We start from the raw sequence: 27,381 nt of genomic DNA, 5'->3' as shown, positions 1-27,381 counted from the left end.
AGTGCCAGGACTGCAGAGAGCCCCAGGGCAGGGGCACAGCTGAGCTGCACCAGGGGCTTGAGAGGCCAGGTCAGGGCAACCAGCAGGTCCTGCTGTGCTGCTGCAGGAAGGTGTGGCTGCAGAGGCATCCTGGCAGCAGAGTGCAGGGGATGCTGCTCGGGTCTGCACTGCCTCAGGACAGAGCTCCAGCTGTCCATGGTTCAGGTGCAGCATATTGCAAGGCTGGTGCGTGGCCTCCAGCAGGTACGGATGTACAGGAACTGCCTGCACCAGAGGAGCTGCTGCTGCCTGGATTCTGTTGATGTATGGAGAACGAGTTCTCTGAGGCATCCCAATCTCTCCTTCCAGTTACCTGTGTAAATCCTTGCCTCAGTCAGAGTGACCCCTTGAACTATAGCTGGGTGCTCCTGGAGAAATGAAAGACAGCATGTGGGCACCAAAGCAAGAGGCATCCTGTTCCCAAAGGGAAGAAAGAAATTAAATTAATCTAATTTGCTTGAACAACATTTTAAAAAGCAAGGAATTCTCAACTCTGGGTATTAGACAAGGATCCCAGTTCTTTGAAAATCACTAACAATTATGGAGCTGCCTGATCAGACTGATGTGAACAAGACATATCAAAGGAGACAGTTTCTATGCGAAATTGGAGATCAGAGGGAGAAAGAAACACGGTTTCACAACATGAAAGAAGGCGATTCCTGCAAATTAAAATACTCGGAAGTTAAAAGTAAAGAGAAGTGCTGTGAACGGCGTGGGCTGCATTTCCCAGCTGTGTGCTTAGAGAGGGGAGCCAGAGCCAGGAGCCTGTTCTGCTTTCCAGGCTACCTGCCTGCCACAGCCTCCGAGCCTTCTGCAGCCTGGCCAGCCTGGGGAGCATCTGGGCTCCTCCAGAGCAGCCTGGCCCTGGAACAGCCCAGGAAGAGCCTCACAGCCCCACACATTCCATGGTGCTGCTGCCTGGGCCCAGCTGTGTGAGTGCAGAGCTGCAGGGACCCACACGCTGCTGCTGCAGGTCCCTGCTCCCTCCCGTTTCTCCCTTAGCAGTGCTTTGCCTAGGAACAGGCAGCACGAAGAACAAGATGGACACATCTGTGAAAGCATGAACAGGCAAGGATGGCAAGGAGCTTTCTCATCAGCCCTCTGAGGTTCAGCGGCTGGGAGGCAGATGGGGCTGGTCATGGACCTGGTGTGAGAAGTTCAGCTCCAGATGTTGTAGGAAGGGCTGAGGGTGCAGGATATGAGAAGCTGCTGGGCCAGGAAGGTGAAGTCCAGGATAATCTTGTGGGAAGTGACCTGCCAGGCCCTTTTTGTGTGGGAGTGCTCCTTTTGTGGCATCAAGGCTGGGTGCAGCTGTGATCATAGCAGTGGTTCATATTTATAGTGATGTTTGCTGTCTCTGAGCTGAGGAGAGCATCTCCCCTAGACCTGTGGGGTATTTTTATGAGAGTGAATGGGGAGTGCCTTGTTGCCTTCCTGAGTGTGGATCGAGGTGATCCCACCTTGGTGTTGGCCAAGGAGGAGTACAAAGGCTGGAGAACTTAGGTTGGCTATTAGTCCATCAAGATCAAAGCTTGGGAACCTGCTGGTGGCTATGCCTGCTCCCAGCACCATTTGGATTCAGGAGCCAAATGGATTCACCGTTCTGGGGAAGGGGCTGGGATGGAGCCACTCCAATGGCAGGGCTGCTCTCCAGGTTGGAGCTGTAGGGAGCTGCTCGTTCTCTGTCTCTGCTGCTCAGAAGCCTTTGCTCTGCATCCCAACCTGAAAAGTTACGGGTGACCCCTTCTTCCTCCTCTTGTGGTCTTGCCTTCCCAGACCTCACTGGGGTTTGTGCTTGGGTGGTTTTTGTTCTCACTGAAGGCAGCTCTCAGCTGCACTCTCCATTCCCTGCCAAAAGCAGAGTCCCAGCTCCCAGAGGTGGGTGCCATCCTGGGGCGTGAAGAGGAATAAACCAAATACAGTCAGATCCGCTCTGTGACAGCAGGAGCAGATCAAAGGACATTATTTGCATAATGAAGGAGTACTAATTGGGAGGGAAAGTCATTTGATTTCCTAGTGTCTAAGAGGGAATAACAAATGAGAGAACTGCACAAACTCTCAGAGTAACTGGGAGTGCTTTGCAGCACAGCTGCCCCTTGCTCTGCGCCGGGGCCAGGGCAGGGTGTTTGGGTAGACATCAGTGTGCTGCCTGAGACTCTGAGACTGAGGGTGGACTAAAGATCTGTTTGTTCCAGGATCTTGCCTTGGCAGTGGTCAGAGTGCATTCTTAGGAAGCAGGAACAGCACACACAGGACATGTGATGCTCCTCTTAATATTCTCCCAGCCAGCATCTGTTCTCAGCTTGGAAATTTCTTTGGCTGTGGGTGGTTTCTGGGGGTTTGGTGAGCTTTAGTATCTGTCTTCCAAGAACTCGTCCAGACTCACTGTAAACCTCTGCAAAGGGAAGAGAAAAGGGTTTGCTGTTGTTATGTGATGGATCAAAAGTGGCAGATGCAGGATGGTCAGGAGGATAAGGCTGGAGTGTGGGATTTGTAAAGGGCAGAGGTGGTGCCTGGAGCCTATGAGCCAGGCTGGAGAAGTCATTGTTTTCTACACAGGGATATCCTGCACTTGGAAGAAGCACATCCAGAATGGAAGCTGACGCCACAGCTTTATCTGGCCTCCCCTGGCACAGCAGAACCAGCTGCAAACCAGCAATTGGCTTTTCTGGAGAAACCTGCTCTGGCCTGGGGCATCAGGAGCAGCAGTGCAGCTGCTGTGGAAGGTTTGCTGCCCAGCAGGGAGGTCAGCTGGGGCTGGAGAGGGGTGGAGAGGTCCCTGCTCAGCCCCCTGAGGGAGCTGGGCTGGAGGCAGTGCCCTGGAGTCACCCAGGCTGAGGAGGGCAGGGGCTGCTGGGGGGTGTTTTCACTGACTCCCCTGTGTCAGTGCATACCGAGGAGCAGTCTGTGTGCAAATCCTCTGTTCACAGCTTCACTGCTGTCCTGTCACCTCAGGGAGAGGCTGCTGGTCAAGAGCTTGCAGGCTGCTCTGGGCTGGCACCTGAGGCTCAGCCTCTGTGGATGCCTCAGTGTGGGTCTCTCCAGAACATCACAGGGGAGCAGAATCCAGCACCAAAGGGAGAGACCTGCAGCTGCAGAAGAATGTAGGATGGGACCCAGCCAACTGCCTTGGAGCTGCAGGAGCTTCACCTTGTTACAGGAGGTGCTAAAATTAGCTGTATTTTGGGCTGCTTTCCTGGTCTCCCTGGGGTCTACTTAACAGCTGTCTGTTGCACTCAGGCATGAGCCCAAATCCAGCATGGTGCCTCCTGTTAGACAGCTCTGTTGGTTGCACAGGGTGGGTGTTGCAGCCCAGAGCTCACTTGTGGGGTCCTTGGGGAGCAGGCAGGGCCTGGAATGAGGAGCATGCCAGGAAAGGCATATGCTCTCATCAGAACATCACTCCTCCCTTGGTGCATTTCACTCTCATTTCTCTGTGTAGCACCATGTCCAGATTAGAGGCGATTTGGCTGTACAGACAGAACTTGGGGTCAAGCCCTGACTCCAGCACAAAGCTGGCTGAATGCAGAAGTGATTATTGTGAAGAGAAATTGTTTAATCTCCATGCTGGAAGCAGAGAAAAACACTTTGTTTACCATGCAGCCAGAACACTTGCAGGCAATCTGATTTTTTTTTTTTTGCCTTTCTAGAAAGTGCTTGAGTCACTGGTGTGTATCTAGAACCTGCTGGGACAGCAAGTGGCTGGGAGCTGGGGCTTGCCCTGTCTGTTTGTCCTTAGTGAGATGAGTCCTTCCTCTTCTGCTCTGTGCTCTAGGTCCTGGGACAGGCTCCAAACACTGCCCTGCCCAAGTGAGGACCTCATCCAGGCTGCCTTTGGCAGCCCCTCAGGGAACCTGAGCCTCTCCATGGAATGCTTTGGTTTGCTCCCCATGGCACCAGGTTTACCTGCTTCATGCCAGGGGTTGGGGTGCTTTGGCTTTCTCTGGCCAGACACTCCAGAAGAAGTTTCACAGTACCACGTTTGAGCAATTGCACCCTGCCAGGTTACTGCCCTCGGGCTTGTCCTGTGGGGTGAGAGGGCTGTGCAGTGAGTCTCCTCTGGGCCTGGCTTTCTACCAAGTCAGGATGTTCACAAGATTTCAAGAAACTCACTTCTGCTCCAGTAATTTTTATGCTTCTCTAGTTCATTTTTTTTCTCTGATGTTCTGCCTGAATGTGTCTGGGGTGCATCAGCTGCTGCAGGTGTTTGGGGCCAGACAAAAGCTGTAAATTGCATTGTTCATAAAATCCCACCTGCCTCCTGCCCCATGGCACCCAGGCACCTGGGATGGGAGTGCTGCACACTGGCATTAGGCCAGGGAATGTGGCTTTGTGTGACACAGCACTCCTTGCAGGGATGTTCTGCAGGGCTGAAGTGCCAGAGTGCTGTCCTGGAGCTGGCCAGATCCACACAGAAAGGGCTCTCAGCATGGCCACAAAGTGGCCCTGGTCTCTGCCTGAGCTGAAGGAGGCAACTGAGCCCCAGAGCTGATCTGGAGGCTCCTGGTTTTACCACAGAAGGGTGACTGCTGCCGTGAGGAGGGACAATCAAATCTAGCCAGTGTTGGTTTTTTCTGCTGCTCATTTGCCTCTGTCTGCCCAGAGCCTGGATGTACTTCTGTCCCTGGGGAAGTGACAGGTCCCAGCCACTTGCTTGTGGATTCAGTGCAGGGCCTCTCTGCTCATGGATGTGTTTGGAGTTTGCCTGTCAACATTTCTTTTAGCTAAACGTGTTTGGAGTGAGTGGCATAGCAAGTGGCCAGGAGCTATCAGCCTTCTTCACGCAGGACTGGCCCCAGAGGCTCTGGGTCCTGTGGGAAGGCAGCCACGGATGCCAGGACAGACATTGCTATTCCAGAGGTGCCCTGCAGAGCCCCATCCATCCCATCCAGGGCACTGGGCTGAGCTGCTGTGCCCTGCCAGCCCTGGGGACACTCAGCATGGAAGAGTGGCTGTGGGGCTGAGCCCCTCCTGGGAGGGACCCTGCAGGGACAGCGCATCCCGCAGCTCCTGGGGCACCTCTCGGGGTGGGGGCTCCTCCCTGCCCTGCTGACCCTGCTCACAGCAGAGAGGGGATGCTGCTGGCACAGCTGAGGGCTGGCTGCTGTCCCTGGCAGGTCTCCAGGATGGCTCAGGGTGTGCAATGGGGACAGCCCAAGCAGGGCCCATGGGGACAGAGGATGGCAGGCAGCCAGAGGCTGAGGGTCTGGAAGCATTGCTCTGGAAGTGAGGGTGTTGCTGCCCCTTTCTTCTGGAGGAAATCAAGGTTTGTTTGATCTGCTGTGCCAGACCTCACCTTTCCAGAGGGAGAACAAGAGATGGATTCTGACCTGTTAATTTTTATGTAAAATTTTTGGTTTCCTCTGATCTGTGGAGTGAGCTGGTCATGGGGGGAACCAAGGTCTTATCTCATTTTACATGTCTAATTATCTCTCTGGATACAGGCTCAGGCTTCTTGGTTATGGGAGGGCGGGTGAGAGAGTACATGATGGATGTTTAGATTTTATTTAGTGTATCTTTTATGGCTAAGGCATGTGCCAGAAAACTAAATAAAAGCTGTACATGCTGTACTTGCTGTGGGCAGTGCTGTGCTTGGAGAGCAGGGACTAATATTGGAGGAGGGTGGGAGCCAGGGAAAGCTTGTCTCTGCAGGAAGGAGGGGACCAGGTTAAGCTGAAATTGGATACCATTGCTCCTCACATGGAAAGAGAGTGGGAGGGAGGGGAAGGGGATAAGTGGAGGTTAGGGGAGGATGCTGGAAAGTTGAACTAGTAAATTCCTGATACCCTTTAGGTGACCTTGAGCAGGCTGCAATGCACCTTTGCCGACAAGAAGTCAAGGCTCAAAGTGGGGTCACTGTTCCCTACCTGGCTGATGTTGCTGTTTTGTTAATGAGATGTGAGGGCAGGTGGAGAAGGGCAGAGCCTTCATCACCTCTGGCATTGCTGGTTGCAGCCCGAGGGCAGTGTGCCCCATCTCTGCCTCTGAGTAAAGTGTCTTGCTGCAGTGCTCCTCGTGCTTCTTGATTTCCCTTGCCCTAGAGCAGAAAACTCTGGTCCCAAACGTGGGGCTCACCCCTGGGACCTGGCGCTGGATCAGCTGCCCTGTTGCTCCAGTTCTTGGGAGTGCCCAGCAGCTGTGGGCCAGGAGCTTTCAGTGCCTGGGAGCAGCAGCCTACCTCACCTGTCCAAGGCATGGCTTAGAATGGGGATACAAACCATGCTCTGGGTGGGCACAGGTCCTGCCTCTTCTTCAGACTCTGCAGTTTTGCAGCATTCAGGTAAATACTGGAACACAGGAAATACAACTGGGTCTGACAGGGATGGATTAGGAGGTGAGTTATGCAATGGAGTGAATGTATGTGGGGGGAAGCAGCATGATCCCTGGGTTGAGATGACTGCACAAAGATGTCTGGGACAGAGGAATGTGGTGTGGTCCTTGGGGCACCTGCTCTGTCTGCAAATGTGCAGCCCTGACACAGGGTGTACAGGGCAAGGGCAGAGAAATAACTGATGGGCTTGGGTACCTGTGGGTGAGTTTTGAATCTCCTCACCCTCGACAGGAACAAGTGGTTCTTGGAGCGTGGGATGTTTGTGCAAAGTCAGCAGGCTCTGCCTGTGCTGCAGGTGCAGGAGTGGGTGCTGCTGTGGACTCCAGGCTCTCAGCTGATTGCTGCCAGGCTGTGCAGAGGGAGCCCTCTCTTGTTCCCAGGGGCAGATACTGCTTTCTGGGAATCTGAGACTTTGGAACCTTCAGCATCCCTAGCAGGCTTCTCTACTGCAGTTGGGAGAAGGATGCTTGGAGACCCTGGTGTCCTTTCCCTTCTCTGGTCCCTTTTTTTTTGCTTCCTCATCAGAAGCTTCCCAAGGGAACATGCCAGGCTGCCCGAGGGAATGTGCAGTGCTGGTGTGGGGGTGATCTGCCTTGGCTCATACCTGCTCGAAGGAGTTGTGTTGTGGCAGGGAGAGGAGGAGGAAATGCAACAATAATATTTCTTAAACAGTTGTTTGCGAGGCAGAGAGCCAGTGTTGCCGTGGTGTAAAATCTGGACGTGCCTGGCAGGGATGCACCATAACTTCACTGGAGACAGCAAAGCATAAATAAGTTGACTCAAACTAGCTTGTTGCTGAAGACTGATGAGGGGGATTCTCCTGTTATCAGCAGAGCTGCAGCCCTGAGAAGGCTGCTAGGGAGAATGAAAAGCAACCATGGTAACTGCTCGTTTCCCTCAGTGAACGCCCTTTCCAGGAGATCAGAGTGAACTGGACTGAGAGGAGTGTGTGCATCCCAGCTGCTCACAGCAGCACTGCTGTCTGTGCTGCCTCATCTCGAGCCTGAGTCCAGGCAGGGCTGGTGCAGGAAATCCCTGGCTTGCCTGCAGGCTCTGGGCTTGTGGTCTCCTGACAAAGGAGGAGGAAAGCACCAAGGACTGAAGGTCCTCATCCCTCTCTGGATGGTTTCAGCTCAGTATCTGCCTCCTGTGACACAGCAGAGGCTGCTTCTGGCTGACTGGTGCCAGTGCTTGACCTGTGGGCAGGATGGGTTTCACCTCTAACACAGGGTCTGTCTGTAGCCTGTCCTCACAGTGCTCTGGTCACACCACCTCCTTTCTCAAGGTATTTGTAGGTAGGAGTAGGCTTCCCTTCCTTCCTCCCTTCTGTTATCTCTGCAGATCTCAGCCCCTTTGCTCCTGCCCACACCCTCATGTCCTGGGTCCTGCTTTTGTTAAATTGAACATGATGTCAAATTAAAGCCATCACAGGGACAGTTGGAGTGAAGTACCCAGTTTAATGAGGCAGCCTTGAAAATCAATAACTTAATTGCAGACATTTGATGGACTTTTATCCAATTTATAGTCCTCCTGCCCTGATACGTGTAGAGCATGAGGACCTGGTGCTATGTCTGGCTCTGGGCAAGTGAAAGCCTTTCCTCTCCTCAGGCTGTTGTCCCTGTGCAGGTCTGCCTGCTGCAGTGGTGCTGCAGTGTGGATCAGGCCCCAGTTGTGTGGTCCCTCTGTGGTCTGGAGGTCACTCTGTGCTGGCAGGAAGGGCAAATGTGAGTTTGACATCCCCAACTACTTCCCAGATGCTCCAGTAGAAGACTACTGGGAGAAGAGCTCCCAGCTGCTCAGACCAGTGATCTCCTGGAGTGCAGATCCTGGGGCAGGATCCTGTCCTGCTGCCACTCTGCAGCACACCAGGGGCATTTGCAGCAGTGTCTGCAGTCCTGGCTTCCAGGCATGTGCTGGGGAGGTGATGCTGCATTTGCACCCAGCTGTTCTCTTTTCCCTCTTCATTTGCAAGCAATCAGTGTTAGGCTCTGCTCTGAGGTCTGTGTTGCTCTTCTAAACTCCTGCCTGACTTTCTGTTTTCCTCCTTGTCCCTGTGCAGGCACCTCTGTGATGCAGGTGATGGCCTCTGATGCCGACGACCCCACCTATGGGAGCAGTGCCCGGGTAGTCTACAGTGTGCTGGAGGGGGAGCAGCACTTCACTGTGGACAGCAAAACAGGTGAGCAGCACCCAGCTGGGCTGGGCCAGGAGCCCTGACAGTGGCTGTGTGCTGGGCATGGCTGTGAGCCAGCAGCTCTGTGCCTCCCTGCTGGCCACTGGTGCTGTTGGAGGAAGCTCAGCAGCCCTGCTCAGGCTGCTGCCCAGCTCCGTGCCCTGCCTCTGGCAGGATCTGCAGCTGCCAGCCCAGAATGCCTGGTCTGCACCTGCTCTGGCCAGAGATCCTCTCTGCCTGGAGCAGGAATGCCCCCACAGGCACATAAAACTTCGGTGTGGAAGGTTTAAGTACTACCAAAGGGGCCTTACCAAAGGCTGCATCGTTATCACCAGGGCTTTGATTAAAGGTAACACTTTAATTTAAGGATAGGTTTATAAATGTTCTATTAATATTTAATGAAAGAACAGTAGAAGCTGCTCCATTCCTTAATAACTTATAATAGAGCCTGTTGTAAAATGCCTTTGCAATAAATCCCTGGCAGATGATGCTCTGACATACTGGTTAGAGTAGACCATAACCAGGAGATGTTGGGGTATATTTCTCCTTGCCTCCCAGGAGTTTGACTCTCATTACCCTTAATGGGAGCCTCACAAGCTTGCTAAGGAGGGAAGACACTCAAATGCTAATAAGGGATATTTAAGGCACAAAGCATGTAGTAAAGTGCCCATAGTTTAATGAAAATTTGTCAAAGGACAAGCAGGCTGAGGAGCTGCAGCTTGTGTTGGAAAACTGGACAGCAAAGTCCTCCCCACCCTTTTGCTGAACCACAGTGGCATAGACTGATCGACCCCTGGGCTGAAGTACCAAATCTCTGTCAGGCTGATCTGTGTCTGTGCTGATAGATATTTTCTAAGGCTGTTTTTATGTAAGTTAGAGTGAAATTTGTTTGGAGATGCTGGTGTAAGGAGAGTGTAAGGTCTGTGTGCCTGAACCTCTGCATCTGCAAGAAACCCTGCACCTCCTAACAATGCCCTGGTGCACAGGGGGAAGCTGGTCCCAGCCCTGGCTCTGCCACCAGCCTGGCTGCTGCTGGAGGAAGGCTCAGGTTTGGGAGTTTGGGAGCTCCTACACACACCTGACATCAGCACTGTGGCATGTGGTGGGAAATGCCTTTGTCTGGACTGAGGCTGGTGCAGTGGGGAGAGGGCACAAGCAGCAGGTTGGGGCTGTACTCACTCTGTGCTCAGGAGCTGTTACACCTGGGCTCTCTTCTCTCCCACATTTGCTTTGTTTTATATTGTGTGTGTAGGAACAATAGGCTAAACACTGAAAATTCAGGTGCACGTGAGATCCTGTTAATCTCAGACAGATTTGTGTGAGTGGAAGTCTGGCTGCTAGAATGGAGAGGGACCACTGGGGAGCAAACTGCACAAGCCAGGACGTGCAGAGGCTCAGCTTCCTGCCACATTAATGCTCTGTATTAAGGCATAAACTAAAATGTGCCCTGCGGGACTGTGGTGAGAATTAATGTCACTCTGGGAATCCAAGCTTCTTGATTCCTTGACTTTTTGTGTCTTAATTCTCAAGCTGGCTGTTTCATACACTGGGGGGTTGATTTACTGTTTTGCTTGCTTGCATTTCATAAAGGCAGAATTGCTGACAGTCTGCAGAAGGCTCCTGCCCCTCTTGAGCACGTCTGTTCCCAGGATATCCGGCTGCTAGCACAGGTGTTGGGGCAGACTCTGGTGGTGTCTGAGCTGCAAATGGCCTGTGGCAGCTGTGTCACCAGCCCTGCAGGACCTGCAGGGCTGCAGCTCTGCCCCTCAGCCACTCAAGTTGTGGCTGCAGCCTGTCCTATGCCCTCTGTCAGCGCTGGCCCATGTGGATGCAGCAGTGCTGCGGGGGCTGATGGTGTCATATCCATCCAAGCACACCCCAGCCTGCTCCCACTCTGATTCTGTTAGAATAAGTCTTTATGCTGCACAGGGGAATCCAGGTCTGATTGCCTGGGGTGGCCCAGCTTCTGCCCTGAGCGTAAGATTTAATTATCCATAGCAGCAGCGCAGCTCTCAGAGCCACCATTGTTATTAATGGCCATAAAAAGAACCATAAAAACCTGGCATGTTACATTTCTTATAATATATGATAATGAAGAACAATTTGATTTCCCTTTTTGGTTTTGACCTCCTTCTCTGCCATTTCTTGCAGCTCCATGCATGCATGTGCTGCCTTGCACACCACCTCAGCCCCTGACTCCTTCCAGCACAGGTTCTTACTTCCCTCCTTGTCTGGTGCTCTTTTCATACCCTCCTTCATACCACAGGTATGGCGTGTACAAAAGTGGTTTCCATGCTTGAGTACAGAACATGAACCGTGTGTAGCTTTGCCTCTGCTCTTGGATGTTTCTAGCTGCAGTGTTCAGCTGGGATTTCGTATTCAATGGACCTTTCACAGGCAGACCCAAACCGTCTGCGTGCTGTGCTGTGCCAAGTCCTGCCACTCAGCAAGCCTTGAATGCATCTCGGGTCCTTTTGGAGGGAGACAAGCATCTGAATGGCTCCACTGGAATAGTGGGAGCAGCAGTATTTATGCTGTAGGAAGATTCCAGAATTAAATGGTGGTGAAGAGAAAGCACAGCTGATGCACATGAGGTTTTCTTTCTTTCATATACACTCTCGTGCTTTGAGATTAGTTCCACAGACTGAAACTTGTGTTGTGTACACCAGATCAGGTTCAAGAACTTCACCTGTGTGTGCTGAAGGTCTAGGCTGGCTTTTTTTGTGTGAGTGGAGAGCTTTGTATGCATAAGCTTTTGAGGCAAGATTTTCTTGCCAACTGTAAGAATATCCCTGTGGCTTGTTGCAAGAGCCTGCAGACATTAAGCTTTGTAAGCTTTGTGCTGCCCTCCTCACTCAGACAGGGTGCAGCCAATCTTTGCTCCTTGCAGCAGGTGAGCAGCAGTGTGCTGTGGCTGCCCTGATCTGCTGAGGAGGCTGAGCTCTCACAGTGCCCAGCACACAGCTCTGCCCTGCTGTTTCCAGTGAGAAGCCGCCTCTTCTGCTGCTGTGCTGGGTGTTGGCTCTGGGTGAGAGTGCTAATCTGACAACAGAGTCCCCCTCACTGCTGCTGAGCCATGAGCCCAGCTCTGCCCGGAGTTACACAGGGTGGGAGGTTTAGTGGCAGCTCCTGTTCCAGCTCCAGGAATCTCATTCTCACCAAGATCTTTCAGGCTTATGCTTTTCCAGTATGGAGACATGCACCTGAGTGGAGGCACTCTCAGTGCATTTATGTGAGAGGAAAAAATCGTGCATTTAGATCCTCAGGCTGTTTTCATGCTGCTTTCTATCACCCTGAATTCTCTGTACCACTGCAGATTATTCACCTTTATAGGGGCAAATCTCTCGTTTGGCAGGCAGCTGTGCTCATGTCTGTCCTGTGCTCATGTCCTTTGCAGTGCCCTTTCTCATCCCTGGGCAGTGTGGCTGCAGACTCACTGCTGCCTGTGATCCCTTGCCCACAGCCTTCCTTGGGAGGGAACCTGGAACTGCTCAGCACCCCACAACCTGTGCCCCTGTTTCCAGCAGTCTTGTGCATCCCTTTGTAGGGATATTGAATGCTATAGAGCAACCAGAGCATGTAACACCACAGGTTTTGTGATGTCTGGTGCATTCCTTAAATCCAGGTATCAGTTTGGGGCTATGCATGGGAACCTGGCTTTTTACCACAAGGGAGAGGTTGTTCTTCAAATCTGTCACTCTGCTGAATGTAGGAAAAAGGTAGAAGAACTCAGAAGGTATTTGAAATGCAGTCTGGCATCTGTGATGACTTAAACCAGCTCCTGAGTTCTAGAGCCTGTGTCCTGATTTAAAGACTGAGCTGGTAAGGGCTTGGAACTTTTTATGCCAGGGAGAATGGAGATACTGACCTGCCGGGATGAAGCTGATGGTTATTTGTGTGCAGTCCTTAGTTTTTTCATCCCTACAGGCCAGCTTTGCTTTGTTTGGAGACAGATCTCAGCCCTGGTCCTGGAGCAGCAAGGCTGGACTGGGAGAGGAGCTGTGTCTGGGAGCCTGCTGCACACTGAGCTGGGCTGATGAGCTGTTCATCTGTGTGATATGGTGGTGGGAGGCAAAACATGTTTCTCTGCTGCTCTTTCCAGTTTGTTAGAAATGCTCCTTGGTGCCTGGGAACACAGATGGAGCAGTACATGTGTGTTCCTGTGTGCCCAGGGGCTTGTGCAGGTCTGTGCCCCATCCCTGTCCCTTATCCACCAGAGCTGTGCACAGGCACAAAGGGAGTCTGAGTGCAAGGCACAAGAGTCTGCAGAGAAGCCACATTTATTTAAGGGATTCCTCTTGTTAGTGAGATTGAACATTAACAGCCCTTTTCTGAGACTTGTGCAGGAACTTCAGCTGATTTGGGACCAAATTGTATGTTTGGTCATCTTGAGGAAATTAGAGCATATCTCCTAATGTGCCAAGGGAATTAATGTTAAGTGATGAGGGACTTAGCTGCTAAAAGAAGAGACAAAGGAAGGGTGAATGTGCTGTCTCTGCACTGGCATGGGCAAGGCTGATTGCAGCCTGGAACAAGCCCTCGTTAGGTGCTCCATGAACTTCCTGACCCTTTCCTCATACTGCACTCAAAGCACCTTTAGCTTCTGCCTCCCAAATTGTGCTGAGCTGAAGGACAGGATGGGGAGCTGCAGAGTGGCTGAAATGCTGGTTCTTGGGGCCAAGACCTCTTCTGCAAAGGCTGACCTCCTCCAGGATATGTTCTTCCAGCAGGACTCATGTCCTGGCAGATATATTGGTACTTCTGTGTCCCTGCAGGCAGATGAGGGCACAGGTGAGGAATCTGCAGTCTGTTTGGCAGGTGCCTTGCCATTCCTGGCCTGAGGCAGAGATGGGTTTGATCTAACTGACCAGGCTGCTGGCAGAAATAAATCTGTTTTTATCCAGCTAAATAAGAGAGAGATAGAGGAGACAAACCCAGATCCTTCTCAGGCATGCACAGTTTAAAGACCCAAATGGCAGGAAGACCAGGCTTATCACCATGATGGTGGCACTTCCATCCCTGGAGATGTTAAAAACTTGACTCTTTATGGCCCAGGGAAATCTCATGTGCCTTTGAAGACTGCCTGCTTTGAGCTGTAGATGGATCAGGAACCTCCTTAGGATAGCTCCTGTTTGTTACTCCATGACTTTCTGGCTTATTGCTCCTCCTGCCCTCAGCTGGAAGGTGCCTTGTCCAGACAGTCTCTGAGGATGTGGACATCTGACCTGGAAGTACCTGGGAGCAGAGCAAAGTCCATAATGATGGGATTCCTGGAAGGCAGTTACCTGCTGAGTGCTTTGTCCTGCTTTGTTTTTATCACCCGAAGAGAGTCTGCTGTTGGAGCAGGTTCAGTGGTATTTATGTGATGCTGTGAGTGTCCTCTTGCCTGGTAATTATACTGATTAATCTGGATCATGCTGGAAAGCCACATGTGCCTTGTACCAGAGGGTATGCCACCATGTGTCCACATTATTCAGCTATAACAGATACTGACAAGAACGGGGGAGACAAGTCTGAGCTCGAGGTTGTTCTTGCTTTGTTAGCAGTGTCTGGGAAAGACAAAGTTAGTCAGTTTTTCCAACTGGAAAGAAGGTGAATCTTGGGAGATGATAGCAATGACTTTTCTGTGCTCTCTGTACAGCCCTGAGGAAGGTCTTCCTCCATCCATTGCAGCTTCTTTGCAGAGTCCCTGGAGTCAGGTCAGGGAGCAGAGACAATCTTGGCTCTGAAAGATGGGGCTATGTGGGTTTTGCTGCTGATGGGTGTTTAAGGCAGTGCCCTTAGTGCCACATGGATGTGGAGGATGTGTGGAGACCCTGATTTGCCACAGCCATTAGCAAAGGGTGAGTGGTACCTTGGCCTAGAAGACAAAACCAGCCTGGCTCTTGGGCTGCTGTGGCCCATGCAATTTGGGAATAGCATCCCAGTGACAATCCTAATGGGGCTCCTGGAGGTCTGGCCATTTGTCTGCAGCAGATCTCCACCTTTCCAAGATGGACTGGACACACAACACCATGAGAGGGAGTTTCTCATCAGTCTCCACCCCTGCCACAGGCAGAGATTTTGTCTGCCTTGTGCCACTGGAGGAACAGGAGCTGTCTGGGGACATTTGCCCTACTCTGCATGTGCCAAATGGCCTGGACTTGCTCCCCGTTGGGACAAGTGACCTTGGAGGTGTTCTGGGAAGTGCCTGAGCACTTTCCTCCCATCTTGCATGGCGTATTATGAGCCATATCATTACGAGCAGCTCAGTTAAGTCATTACAGCCGTGGTGAATGCATGAGCTTTTTCCCTCTCATCCCAATTCATCACTATTGTGCTGACATGAATCATTTTCATTATAAAATGCTTCAGACCCTGTTAATTAACAGAATTGCTTAAATTTCAATGAGATAGTGCTTGCCCAGAAATAGGGGTTTTGTATTCACAGTGGAGGCCTGTCAGCACGAGCAGCTGGGGCTGGTCCCTGAGCCCTGGGTGTTTGTGCAGGGCTGGCCCTGCTGCCCAGGTGGGAGGGTGCCAGCCTTGCTGGGATGGATGCCCACAGGAACGTTCTTGCCTCTCTTTCCTGCCTCCCCTCTGCCTCTCTGTGGGAGGTGCAGTGGGACTCGTGTCGAGTGGCTTCCCCTGAGCAGAGCCAGGGTGAGTGAGGGGATCAGAGCAGACCCTGAGCCCCATCACAGGATAATCACCTGCTCCCTTATCCATGGGGCTGGAGGCAGGACAGTCCAGGTAATTACAGAACCTGAAGTGACAGAGGGACAAAGGAAGCTGGGTGATAATTGTGCGTATATCCATGAGAGCTGGAGAATGGCAATGATCTGAAATGGTGGTTGTGTCTTTATAACAAATCCTAACTAAGGCTAATCATTGCAATAATTGCTAGTTTCAGAAAGGAAGGAGTGATAAATGTCTCCTGAACACAGTTTTGCCAGCTCCTGCTGCACCTGTAATGTCATGCAAAGGGCGAGGGGGAGGAATTTCATCCTCCCAGCTCAGTGGCATTTCTGGCTGCCTTTTGGCCACAGCACCAGTGGTTCCGTGGCATGAGCCCTCGTCTGGAGGTGCACAAAGCCACATCAGACACATGAACAGGGAAACTGGAAACCTGCTGGCTGTGGAGTGCAGATACCTGGTGGCCTTGGGGTCCATCCCTGTAGCCGTATCTTGGCTCCTTGCAGCCTGCTGGAACTCAGCTCCTCCTCTGCTGTGCTCTTGGGGACTTGGAGCTTTGATGCTCTACCACTGCTCCATGTGGATTGCAGGGTGCTCAGAGCACTGGGTGATTCTCTACTGTTTGCTCAGCAAGAAGGGAGCTCCCTGTTCCCTCTGGGTCAGACCCCTCACTGGAGACCCATTCCAGCATTCTCCTCCAGTATTGCCCTAGCACCAGGCAGGATTACTGGTGAGACAAAGCAGAGATGAATTTGCAGTTCACAGTAGGAGGAGGTAAAGCTGATAGTTAAACAGAAAACCCTGGAAGAGAGAGGATTTACAAAAACATAAACCAATGTCTAAATCTGTAGGAATGTTAAAAAAAAAATTGAGCTGGAGGGGATTTTAAGCTGATTCCTGTCTGGTATGGGGTGCTACTGCTACAATGGGACTGGAATGTCATGCCAATGACCTTGTATCCATGTAGGCACTCCTTCCTTCCTGACCCTGGTGCTATGTCAGGGCAGAGTCTTTTTTTCCTTTCTTTCATCCTCAAAATTCTTTTTCCCTATTTTGTTTCCATTTAAATGAAACAGTCGTGGGTGACTGGTAATTTCTGCCATTCACAGAGGTTTCAGGCTTTAACTGCTCTTTGCTTCTTGTTTTACATTCCTTTATATATTAGTCCTGGTCATTTCCCCAGTCCCAGATGAATAGTGGAGACTTAAAAACATTGTTTTTAAGAGACTTAATTTTGTAAGAAGTGCTACCATACCATTCATTTTGTTAAGCTCCATGCATTCTCTGACACAGAGCGTGTGTTTTGTCATATCTGGTCTCCTGAACTTAGAAGGACACTTGAAAAGAGGGGGTTTGTGGAGACAGACTTTTAGAAATCTGCTTCCCCACCACCCCAGTTCTCCAAATCACACAAGTCCCCCCCAGATGTTCCCAGGCCACAGCACCTGGTAGATGGAGCCTGGGCAGTGCACCCCTGTTCTGTAAGGGGTGCTGCAGCAAGCCTGGCTGCTGCTCAGCAGATCAGGATAAGTGGGCTGTTGCAGATCTGTGCTAGAGGGGCTTTGTGACTCACCCTGGGTTTTCACAGAGCAGACCTTGAGGCTGGCCCCAGCACAGCCCTAGCATTTGGATGGGGGTGAGGATGAGTCCTCTCTTCCTGTGACTCCTGCCCCCACTAATCCTCTGATCCCCACAGATCTTTCACCCACCTCCCAATCACCCTGCAGGAAAGCACAAACCTCCTCTGTGCCAGGGTTTAACCCAGTGGGAGCTGTAAATAGCCCACAGGAAAAGCAGCACTTGGGACTCTTTCACGCTTCATGAGGAGACTTGCTGGGAGCAGGTTGGGCCTGTGGCCATTCCTGAGCTTCAGGAGGATTTTTGGGATGTTTCTGGCTGGCTGACAACCCCCTGGGCTTGTTGTTCTCCCCAGTGCCCTTCTCTCCCCTTAGCTGGCTTTTGCTCATGTGGCCTCTTGCAGAGGGGTTCAGCAGATGCTGTTTGTGGCCAGCAGTGTGTTCCTGCAGCAGGGGCAGCCAGCAGCACCAGGGCTGCAGCTGGGGAGAGTGTCCCCAGCAGTCAAGGGAGGTGACAGTCCCTTCTGCTGTGCACTGGTGAGACGCAAGTGCTGTATCTGACACCAAACATGCTTCTGTGGGCACACCAGTGAGTCCGGAGAAGGGCCATGAAGGTTGGTGAAACACTGCAGCATCTGCCCCATCTCCTCTCTGAAGAGGGAGATCCAGCTGATGCTGTTTAGGTCTGGATCTTGTCCCAAGTGACCTCCAGCAACCCCTCCCAGCTTCGCTCTGTCCGTGGCTCTGTCTTGCCTGTGCTCAGCTGTCCTGCTGTTTTCAGGTGTGATCCGCACGGCCGTGGCAGACCTGGACCGTGAGACTCAGGACCGCTATGAGGTGGTGATCCGCGCCACGGACATGGCGGGGCAGCTGGGTGGCCTCTCCGGCTCCACCACCGTCACCATCGTGGTCACGGACGTCAATGACAACCCGCCCCGCTTCCCGCAGAGTAAGCCCTGGGGTGGGCGCTGGGCGTGTCCCCGCTCCCTGAGGGTGTGGGGTGGAACCTGCAGGCTGAGCCAGCCCAGCTGATGCCAGGGTGACACTGCAAAGGAGTGTGGCACGCACAGATTCTGGCCTGGCTCTGAATGTGTCCCTGCCTGGTGGCACAGGGGGTGCCAGATCCCTGCTCCAGTGCAGGTCCTGGAAGCACGCATGGCTTGTGTGGTAGGAGAGCAGGGCTGGCGCTTTCCTGAGCCCTTCCAAGGAGCTGGAAGCCAGCAAGGTCCACCATGCTGCTGTCCCCTGGGAGCTGGGGCCAGAACTTGGCTGCTGGCCTGGCCCTTCTTGGCTGCTGGATGAGAGCTTGTCACACCCTTGTCCCCGTGACACTGCTCAGGGGCAGCAGCCTTGTCACAGCACAGATCTGTTTTCCACCTTACTGCTAATGGCCTGTGCCTGGGGCTGGTGTCTGATCTGGGACCCTCCCCAGACACGGTGCAGGGTGATCCTGCTCTGAGGGCTCTGCAGTGCACTCCAGCTGTGGCCTGGCAGCTCAAGGCTGGCAGGACAGGGAAGGAGCTGCAGCTGGAGGAGGCTCAGCTCTTGGGTTGCATCTGCTAAAAATCAGAAATTGCAAAGGAATCTTTGCAAGGAGTCAGAGAGGGCTGATTGCAGGGCAGTGTCCATGCAGAGAAATCAGCCCTTACTTCACACAACACCTGGAATGCCAGTGCTCCCCAGGTGTCTTGCCTCAGTCCTTGTTTTTGACTGGTGTATTTACTTCTGCTGTCAAGGCATTCTGGACTGTAGATACAGTGGGATTTGAGCAACCCTCACAGGCCAGAGGTGCCCCAGGAGGTTTGTGAAGGCTGGGGTGGTTCCAAGGCAGAAGCAGTGACCCTGGTACCCATTTCTCCTCCAGAGATGTATCAGTTCAGCATTGTTGAAACGGCCCCCGTGGGCACTGCCATCGGGAGGGTGAAGGCAGAGGACTCTGACGTCGGGGAGAACACGGACATGACATACCAAGTGAAGGATGAGGAAGGGGTGGAGATGTTCAAAGTCACCACGGACAGCAACACCCAAGAGGCTGTCATCACGGTACAGAAGGTGAGAAGTGTTGATTGACTAGGGAGGGCACAGGGCCCTAGGAGGACCCTTTCCTTTGGGGACTGCTGCTGTGGAATCTGAGTTGAAGAAAATGCTCTGAGTGCTGCTCTAGCAGTAGCAGTTGCATTTTTGTGCCTGCTGATGCAGGGAGAGACCTGTCTCTGCTGTGTCTGGGAGGAAAGGCAGAAAAGGAGCAGCACAGAGTGCCTGCTGGAGTCCCCCAGGGTGGCTTGGGGGTTGCAGTGAACTGTGCAGAGGAGACACCATGCATAGGACTACAGAGAGGAATGCTTACAGCTGTTATTGATAGCACCTGTTAGAGGAGAAAAATGCCCACCTAATTCCTGTACCTGACCAGCAGCACTTTAACTGTATCTGCTTTTGGTGGCAAAAACAATCAAGTAAATACTTTGGTGCAGGCAGAAAAGAATGATTGTTCTTCAAGGCCACTGTATGCAGCTTGCCTCCCCTGTAGAAATAAGAGCAGGGTGATTAATGATGAAAACTCGCTTATGTGCAGCACACACTGTGCTGTCTTCCCAGTGAATCCTGGCTGCTCACAGCCTGGGCACCCTGTTGTGGGCCCTCAGGGGAGTGGGCTGGAGGCTTCTGCTTCCTCCTGCCCCCTTGGTGTGGGTGCTGCTGGCAGAAGGGCAAAGCAGAAGCCCCCAGGCTGCTACAAAGGCACTGCTTGGGAGCAGGTGGCTTTAGTGGCTCTAGTGCTGCCCCAATGTCTCTGGTGAAGGAAGGGGCAGCAGAGGGGCTCCTTGGGCTGGCTGTGGCTTACCCTCTTCCCTTATCCCAGCCTCTTGACTACGAGTCAAAAAAAGTGCACACTGTCGTGGTGGAGGCCCTCAACAAGTTCGTGGACCCGCGGTTCGTGGACCTGGGCACCTTTCGGGACCAGACCATCGTGCGGGTCTCGGTGCTGGACGTCGACGAGCCCCCCGAGTTCCGGCCCCCCTCCAACCTGATGGAGGTCCAGGAGGATGCACACGTTGGATCTATCGTGGGGGTGGTCACTGCCCTGGACCCGGACACAGCGAACCACCCTGTCCGGTAAAGCAGCCGTCCCAACCTCACACCGTCCCCTTCCAGCAGTGGGCGTGGGGCCACCTGCAAGGGACACGTGGCCTGGGAGTGCTTGTGGCCACGTCTGGGACAGAGCAGGAGGGAGAGTGCAGGTAAAGGTGGCGAGTGCTGCATGTGTGGCCGTGTGTGAGTGTCCCGTGGGACAGGCAGCTGGCAGGTGAGTGGCAGCCCGTGCACAGCCAGCACGGCGCTCTCCCGGGCGGGGGACACGTCACTGACAGGTGATGGCTCTGTGAGCGTCAGGGAAGGTGCCTGGGTGATGCCTGCGTGTCCTTGCTGCTGACAGCAAGGTACTGCAGTGGTACCTGACACAGGCCAGACATCAGGAGTGGCAGGAGGAGAGTGGTGAAGGGTGAAAAATGAGGTGAGGCTTAGGAGGTGCAGAGCCACAGCCTGGCTATGTGTGCGTGCCTGTGTGCATAGGATCAAAGATCAGAGGAGTTTATATTTGGGCAGGGGACATAATCCAGGCAGCAGCTTATCTGCACAGGACATTTCCCATTTCCATTTAATTTGTGGCTAAAGAGATTGTTACCTTGTTAAATTGTTATTACCTAAGGCACAAAGCAGCCTTCTGCCCCTGCCAACTGGCCCGAGTCACGAGCAATTGGGTTGGAAATCTGGTGTTCAGAAAACATCCTCAACGTGTGGAAAATTTCCTTGAAATGTGTGTTCTGGTGCCAGGAGCCGGCGGGGCTGCAGGCGCCCGTGGAGCCGCTCACTTCCAGGGAGCAGCACTGGCTTCGACTGGGAGCTCTGCAGGGAGCAGCAACAGACTGGGAAGGACAGGGATAGGGATGTGGGGTGGAGGGGGACAGGCCAGAGAGGGCTCAGTTACACCACTTGGTTGCATTCAGTGATGTCCCCCAGTGCCTGTCTGGGGCACTGAGCTCAGTGCTGTGCAGCCATGGGTTTCTGTTTCATGGTGGGGTGGATCTCCTGATCCTCACGGAAACAAAGACTGTGATGGTTAGAAAGCTCAGAAATGCATTTGCACATGGAAAGCTGCCATCTACAGATGCCTGGCAGCTAGCAGAGAGTACTGTGTCACAAAGCTGGATGCTCAAAGTTGACTTTGGGGGGAATGTGAATGAAATCAGCCTTGGTGTGCCAGGAACCGTGTATGTGAGTGCTGCACCACTTGCACTAGTGGATGCTGAGTGCTGAATGTGTTCTCAACAAGCCTCTGCTCACGTGCAACTCTCCAGTCCCTCTCCAATCAGCCTACCTCTCTGATTTCTTTCTGTTACCCTTGAGCACGTGTCTGTCAGCACACACCCTTCAGGAGAGTGTCCACATAACTCTGTGTGTGCACATGTGTGCATGTGCTTTTTCATTTGACTGTTTCTAGCGTTGCTGCAGAAAATAGATTATATTTTCTGATCTGTAATTGTAGAAAAGGGACCTTTGGGACAGAACTATTCTTATTCTTTTTTTTTCTTGTTCTTTGTGCTGCTTCCCTGTGGAGCTTGCTGCATTGTTTGCAGACAGACCAAAAGAAAGAAGTGGAGGGAGGTTCTTAATGCTGTACAGAAGGCAATGGAGAGCAGAGAGAAGCAGATTGAAGTACTGGGCAGGAATGAGATGGTGAAAGCCCTAACTTTGCTTTGGGAGTCTCTCCTACAGCAAGCCCAGTGCTGGCAAGGCAATGCCTCGTGCTCAGACACAAGGACTCAGCCAATAGGACTCCCAGGCATCTGCTGCAGCTTGGGAATTGCCATGTGTTTTCTCTTGTCAGGCCTGATGCATTCAAATACGTGTCCTGCCTCTAGCTATCCCCAGGCAGGTAGCTCATCCTGTGTCCCCCGTGCTGCCCTGTGGGACTTGGTCCATCCCTTCACTCCTCTGTGCTGGCAGCCCCTGCAGCCGTGAGCAGTGGCAGTGCAGCTGGGTGAGCCTTCACAGACATTTTAACGTGTACCAAGCAGAGCTGCAGGTTGATATTGGTCGTGCTGATGCAGCACCAATGCAGGAGGAAGGTACAGTTGGATCTCTCCTGCTTCCCTGTCCTCTGGCTAGCCAGGTAATTTAATAAGATACTTTGCTGTGTAGGCAGCTGTTAACAGCTTCAAAGCGGTGCACAGACATTAATGCCAGCACCCTGCAGCACCAGGATGTGACACTAACCCGTCAGCAGGAGAAGGCAGTAAGTCACCTCCCGTTTCAAGTGTGCTGCTGGGAAGTACAGTCACAAGAAGGCAGCACTTGTACTTCACCTCTGGTACATCAGAGAGCACCTGGTCCTGACGGCGTGACCGGCACTTGATCCTCGTCGCCTTGAAGTTGGTATGAACCCTTTGAAGCTGCTGCAGTTCAGTGGATCCCTTTAACTTCCTGCTCCTCATCTGCCAGAGGTGGGAGCAGAGGCACGGCTGTGCTTGTGCAGTGGCTGCTCTCCTGGACTCAGGCTGTGTGTTGGCTCTGCCTGTGAATAGGGGAGAGCCACCCCTTCCTGTCGTGTCGAGGTGCACTCTCCCCTTGAGGCAGGAAAGAACAAGGATTGCCAGAGACAGCAGAGCAGAAATCAGCTCTGTCAGGGTTTCCAGGTCCTGCTGACACCAGCCTGCCAGTAACAAGGTTTGGGAGGTATTTTTAGCCAAATGGGAAGGGAGGTGCCCTTGGCTTTTTGTTTTCAGCCCCAGGCCAGCACGAACAAGACTCCTGCTGCTCTGTCCAAAGCAACTGCTGGAGGCACATTCCAGCCTGATCCTCCCCTGCCCTCCTGGTGATCCATGTGTCCCACAGGATGCAGCGGCTTGGTTTGAGAACAAATCTCTTCCCACAAGCTGGGCTGGGTCACAGTGACCTGTTACAAAGACGTGAGGATTGAAGGGGTGTCCCTGAGGCACCTCCTCATTGCCTCACTCCAGCTGCACACTGGCTGCAGAGCCCCTGGCTGCTGCTTGCCTTGGGTGTGAGGAGGCAGCAGGAGATCACCCCATCTCTCAGAGAAGGACACCCTCCCAGTGACACCAGTGCTGAGCTCAGCATGGCCAAGTGGCTGTGTGAACCCTCTGTGGGGCACAAAACCTTCTGTAGTACCAGTGTGGGAAATGCCCTCCTAAAGGTCTGGTTCTTTTTATTTTATTCCATCCTTGGTTTTTTGCCTATCAAAGGCTGGAACTGTTCCTTTTCAGAAAAAAAATTAGTTTCCAGTTGGCTTTTTGGCTTTAGCTGTGTGTTTTCTGGGCGTAGTGCAGTTTTTCTCAGCTGAGCCATTGTATGAAGTAATACAGTGATAGACTGTCTGTGTGTGTGAGGCTGTTTGTATGGGAGCCTTTTGTTTCTCTCTCTGCAGTGGGAGCCTGTGCTCTGATTGTGTGCATTCCAGGCTTTATCAGCACTGGGAAGATGTTGCTTGGGATTTAAGGTTCTCAGAGATATTCTTGTTTGGCGTTCACAAAATCCACAGACACGTGTTGGACATGGGCATTTTATAGACTCCAACAGCATAGCAAGAACTACAACCTGCTTCAATACAAAAGGGAGAGGAGGAAAAAACAAACACAACAAAAAGCTTTTCATAGAGTGTTTGAAAAGCTCCCTATTAACAAAACACATGGCATAAAATGTGCTTCTTGTTGTGTTCGGGAGAGAAGTGAAACAAACTGCTTGAGAAATGCATTCATGGGAAAGATGAGCACCAAGAAAGCTGTCGAAATTAAACAGTCACTTGTAACATCCAAACCAACAGGCAGTGCCAGCAGGAAGAGAGGGAAATGGAGTACAAGGTCCGCATCCCAATCAGAGCTGGGGACTGCGGTTCCAGATACGGAGCAGCAGCCAGCTGCAGGAGAGATGAGCATAGGTCATCCTTCTCTGAGTGCCTGGAGGATGAGGGATTAAATGCTGCCTCTTTCCAGGTGAGAAGCACTGTTTGACTTCAGTGGGATGGGTGAATATGAAGCTGGAGTAGAGCTGGAGAGGCTGGTGGTGAAGGTTGTGTTGCAGAAAATGATGTGAGTGAGCACAGCAAAGCACTGCTCACTCCAGCATGGGATGAGATGGAGGCTGATGGAAGGTGAGGTCTGTTGTGGGATCTGCAGCTCTGAGCAGGTTTTGGCTGTGGACATCCCTGTGCCACCCTCCCAATCCCCAGCTCCCACGCCAGCTGAGTGCTCCAGAGCATCCACGGCCTTTGGCACCTGCAGAGAGCTGCAGACCTGCCTGGATTGGCCACTCTGCAGTCACAGTGAGTGGCAGCAGGGTCAGCCCTGCCAAGGCAGTGTGCTGAGCTCTGTCTCCTTCCCTGGGGCAGTGCTGAGAAGGTGACAGCTCTCTGTAGCAGTGGTGACAAAGGGATCAGAGTTGTGGTTTGGTTTGCGCCTGGCCATGGGGTACAGGCAGCGTGTCCTTAACAGGACAGAAGGGACATTCAGAAGGGGCAGGAGACAACCTCAGCAGCAAAGCAACAAGAAGCACAAGAACAGGTTCCCAGTGGCATTGCACTGAACACTCCCTGCCATCCCCCTGTCCTCTGGCTGACAGGCAGCCCTGTCAGATGTGTCCAGGCTTGGGAGTGCCTCCCATCACTAACTGAGTTTTTTTGTGTGGATTTTTTTTGCAGATGTGTCTGTTTATGCAGCAATGACAGAATTGTGATCAAAACAGGCACGTGCTTATCCGAGAGGCAGGGAAGCTGTGGGGAGGTTAAAGCACCATCTTGAACTTAACAGCATGAAAAAGTGGAGTGGAGGGCAGGACATGTTCGAGGTCAGGTGATGTGGGAGAACAATGGAAGCAGTTATGTAGAATTAGTTATGCTATTGGAAAGATATTAGATGTTGTCATCCCAGTTTCTGTTCCTCTTTCCAGCAGAACATCGGACTGATTTGTACAGTTGAGTGGCCATACCTCTCCTTTTCCTTTGCAGTGAGTGAACAGAGAGTGGATGAGAGGCTGCAGTACATGCCAAGACAGTGTCAATGTCCCTTTTGGAGTTGGCTGTGTGCCTGTAAAAGCTCTGCTGCCAGCTGGGAGTTGGGGCAGAAAATGCAGGCAGTCCCTAGTAGTTGGTTTTGAGATACATGAGCTTGTACTTGGCTTTATGTGAGAGATGTCCATCACCTCTAGATGCAAGGGGGGAGGAGGAAGTCAGCTACATAAGTACTAGATGGTGGCTGGGTGCAAGTGAATTTGGATAGTGACTTTTGAATGTTTTTATTTGGCTACAAGCAAGTGCTGTTGTATTTACTCTTTTATCTCCCCATCTGTCTGAAAGGGAGAGAGCTGGGGAATGTAATCTGGTACTTTATAACATGTTAAACAGTGTAGGAATGCCTTCTTGTGTGCCTCCATCAGAGATGGAGCTATGTGGATGGACAGGGGCTCTGCCAGAGGCACTCCCATCTGCAGCTGGTCCCATCCCAGGGCATGGGGCAGAACAGCACAGGGCCATCCATGGTCATCCATGCATGAAGAAGGAGAGCTGATGTTCCTTGGCTGTGAGCCATGAGGATGATGGACCCACAGCTGGAAAACTGCTCTGCAGCACATGGAACACTTCTCCTGTCCTGAACCTGCTGCTAGGGCTGGAGCTTGTCCTGCTCTGCTCCTGTCCAATGTGGTCTCTCAGTCCTACCATGCCAGCTTTCCAGTTTGCTTTGTCCCTACATTTATCTTCTTTCTGTGGTTGAACATGTGACTGAAGGCTTTAATTTATTCACAGCCCTCCTTTTGGTAATTTATCCTTTGTACTCTTTGCTGTCTTGTATTATTTAATTCTGTGAAGCACTCTGGGATTCAGTGTGTGTGAAAGATGCTGTACACAATAACATTATGCTGTATTGTTTGTGATTTGCAGGCCTTCTGGATTTCTAATTCTGATTGCAGTGGTGGTTTGTGTTATTTGTACTATGGCTGTGCTCGAGGGCCTCAGCTGGATCAGGCTTCCATTCCAGCCCTTTCCTTCAGGAGCTCACATCTCATTATGCCCTGATTTAATGTTGGCTTGCTCCATTCTGTGTGTAATGGTTGGAAATGCAGGTCATGCTACTGGGACATGCATGGATTTGTGGTTTCCTGGTGAAGGCTCAAGGCTAAACCTGGTGACTGCTTGTGAGCTGTGGGGTTACCCTTGGGCAGAAGTGGGAATTGTTCTCCCTGGAGGTGGCACAGGGAATCCATGGGTTCCACCCTCAGGAGGGGCTCTTTGGGGCAGCACTGAAGCAGCTGAATGAGCAGAGTGAGAGCTGCCTGTGATGGGTCTGAATGAGCAGAGTGAGAGCTGCCTGTGATGGGTCTCTGCTGAGTATCTGGACACAGTTGCGGCTGGAGGAGCTCATCAGCCTGTCCTTGTGGGACTAGGAAGCTCAAAATAGGGCAGATCTTGGGGCTGCTGGCATGATGTGCTGTGTTGGGGGGATGCTGGCTGCTGCCCACTGCTCTGCTGCCAGCATTGCCACACCAGTTGCACACATTCAGTCCAGACCCTGTGCTTTGTGCCAGCTATAGCTGCAGTTGAGGTGTCTGAAGATCTGGCATACAGTTTGCTATGTGCTGCCCTCTGGGTGTCTCACTTGGGTGGATGCAGTGGCAGGAGCAGGAGAGAGGACAGTAGGTGAGATGGGCTCCTTGAGCAGGGGTGCCCACCTTCAGTTTGGCTTGTGCTTTTCCTGAACCTACAGAGTCACAAGTGAAGTTACAGCCCACAATTTCTGTATTGCTCTGTCTATCCAGAGCATAAGGTTCCTATCAGAGCAGGTTTTTCCCCTTGTCCAAAGTCTGTGCACAGTTCCATTTTATGCACCAAAAACCACACTTCAATTTAAGTTGAAGGCTCTGGGCTTGCAGCCTGGTAGAAACGTGGATTTCCTGTACCATGCTGCAACACAGGCCAAGGAGAGCAGTGATACAGGGCCTGTGGTGGCAGATTCCATTACTCCTGGGGCTGGTGGTGAGGGTGGGCTTGGCACACGCAGCTGCTCATGGTCTCTGCTTTTGCCTGGTCACAGGTACGCCATCGACCGCAGCACGGACACCGAGAGGATCTTTGACATCGATGCCAACACAGGTGCTATTGTGACAGGAAAGGTCCTGGACAGGGAGACAGCAGGGTGGCACAACATCACTGTCCTGGCGATGGAAGCAGGTGAGATGGGGGAATGCTGTGTGGAGCAGTCTGTGCAGAACTGGAGTGGGGCAGGAGGAGGGATATGGGTGCTGTCATCGCAAGGGTGGCCAAGACACGAGTGTTAATCAGCACTGAAGTAAAAAAGAAAAATAAATGCAGCAGCACTGAGTCTGACATCTCCCTAGACAACCTAAAAATACTCTTCCTGAGTCGAGCATTAATAAGGGAGCATGGTCGAATAGTATATTTGATGAACTCTAATCAAATTTGTGTTATCTCTGCACCATCTCTGCCAGTCATCCCTGTGCAGCTTGCTGCCTGCACTCACACCTGCTGAGAGCACCGGGGGCTCCCGGGGGGCTGTGCTCAC

The 27,381-nt window shown here is 52.3% G+C and overlaps 1 protein-coding gene across 1 annotated transcript in view; it reads left to right on the top strand.

Moving 5' to 3' along the window:
• CDH22 (cadherin 22) overlaps window positions 1–27,381 on the top strand; it is a 76,408-nt gene that overhangs the window by 29,908 nt on the left and 19,119 nt on the right. Inside the window, exons 4-8 of the mRNA XM_063404552.1 lie at window positions 8,430–8,549; window positions 17,577–17,744; window positions 18,660–18,847; window positions 19,653–19,906; window positions 26,893–27,029. Of these exons, the coding sequence (XP_063260622.1) occupies window positions 8,430–8,549; window positions 17,577–17,744; window positions 18,660–18,847; window positions 19,653–19,906; window positions 26,893–27,029 (867 nt within the window). The remainder of the gene's footprint in view (window positions 1–8,429; window positions 8,550–17,576; window positions 17,745–18,659; window positions 18,848–19,652; window positions 19,907–26,892; window positions 27,030–27,381) is intronic.

Source organism: Prinia subflava, chromosome 8 (assembly GCF_021018805.1).
Source record: "Prinia subflava isolate CZ2003 ecotype Zambia chromosome 8, Cam_Psub_1.2, whole genome shotgun sequence".
Lineage (NCBI taxonomy): Eukaryota > Metazoa > Chordata > Aves > Passeriformes > Cisticolidae > Prinia > Prinia subflava.
This window is presented reverse-complemented; position numbering and strand designations above follow the sequence as displayed.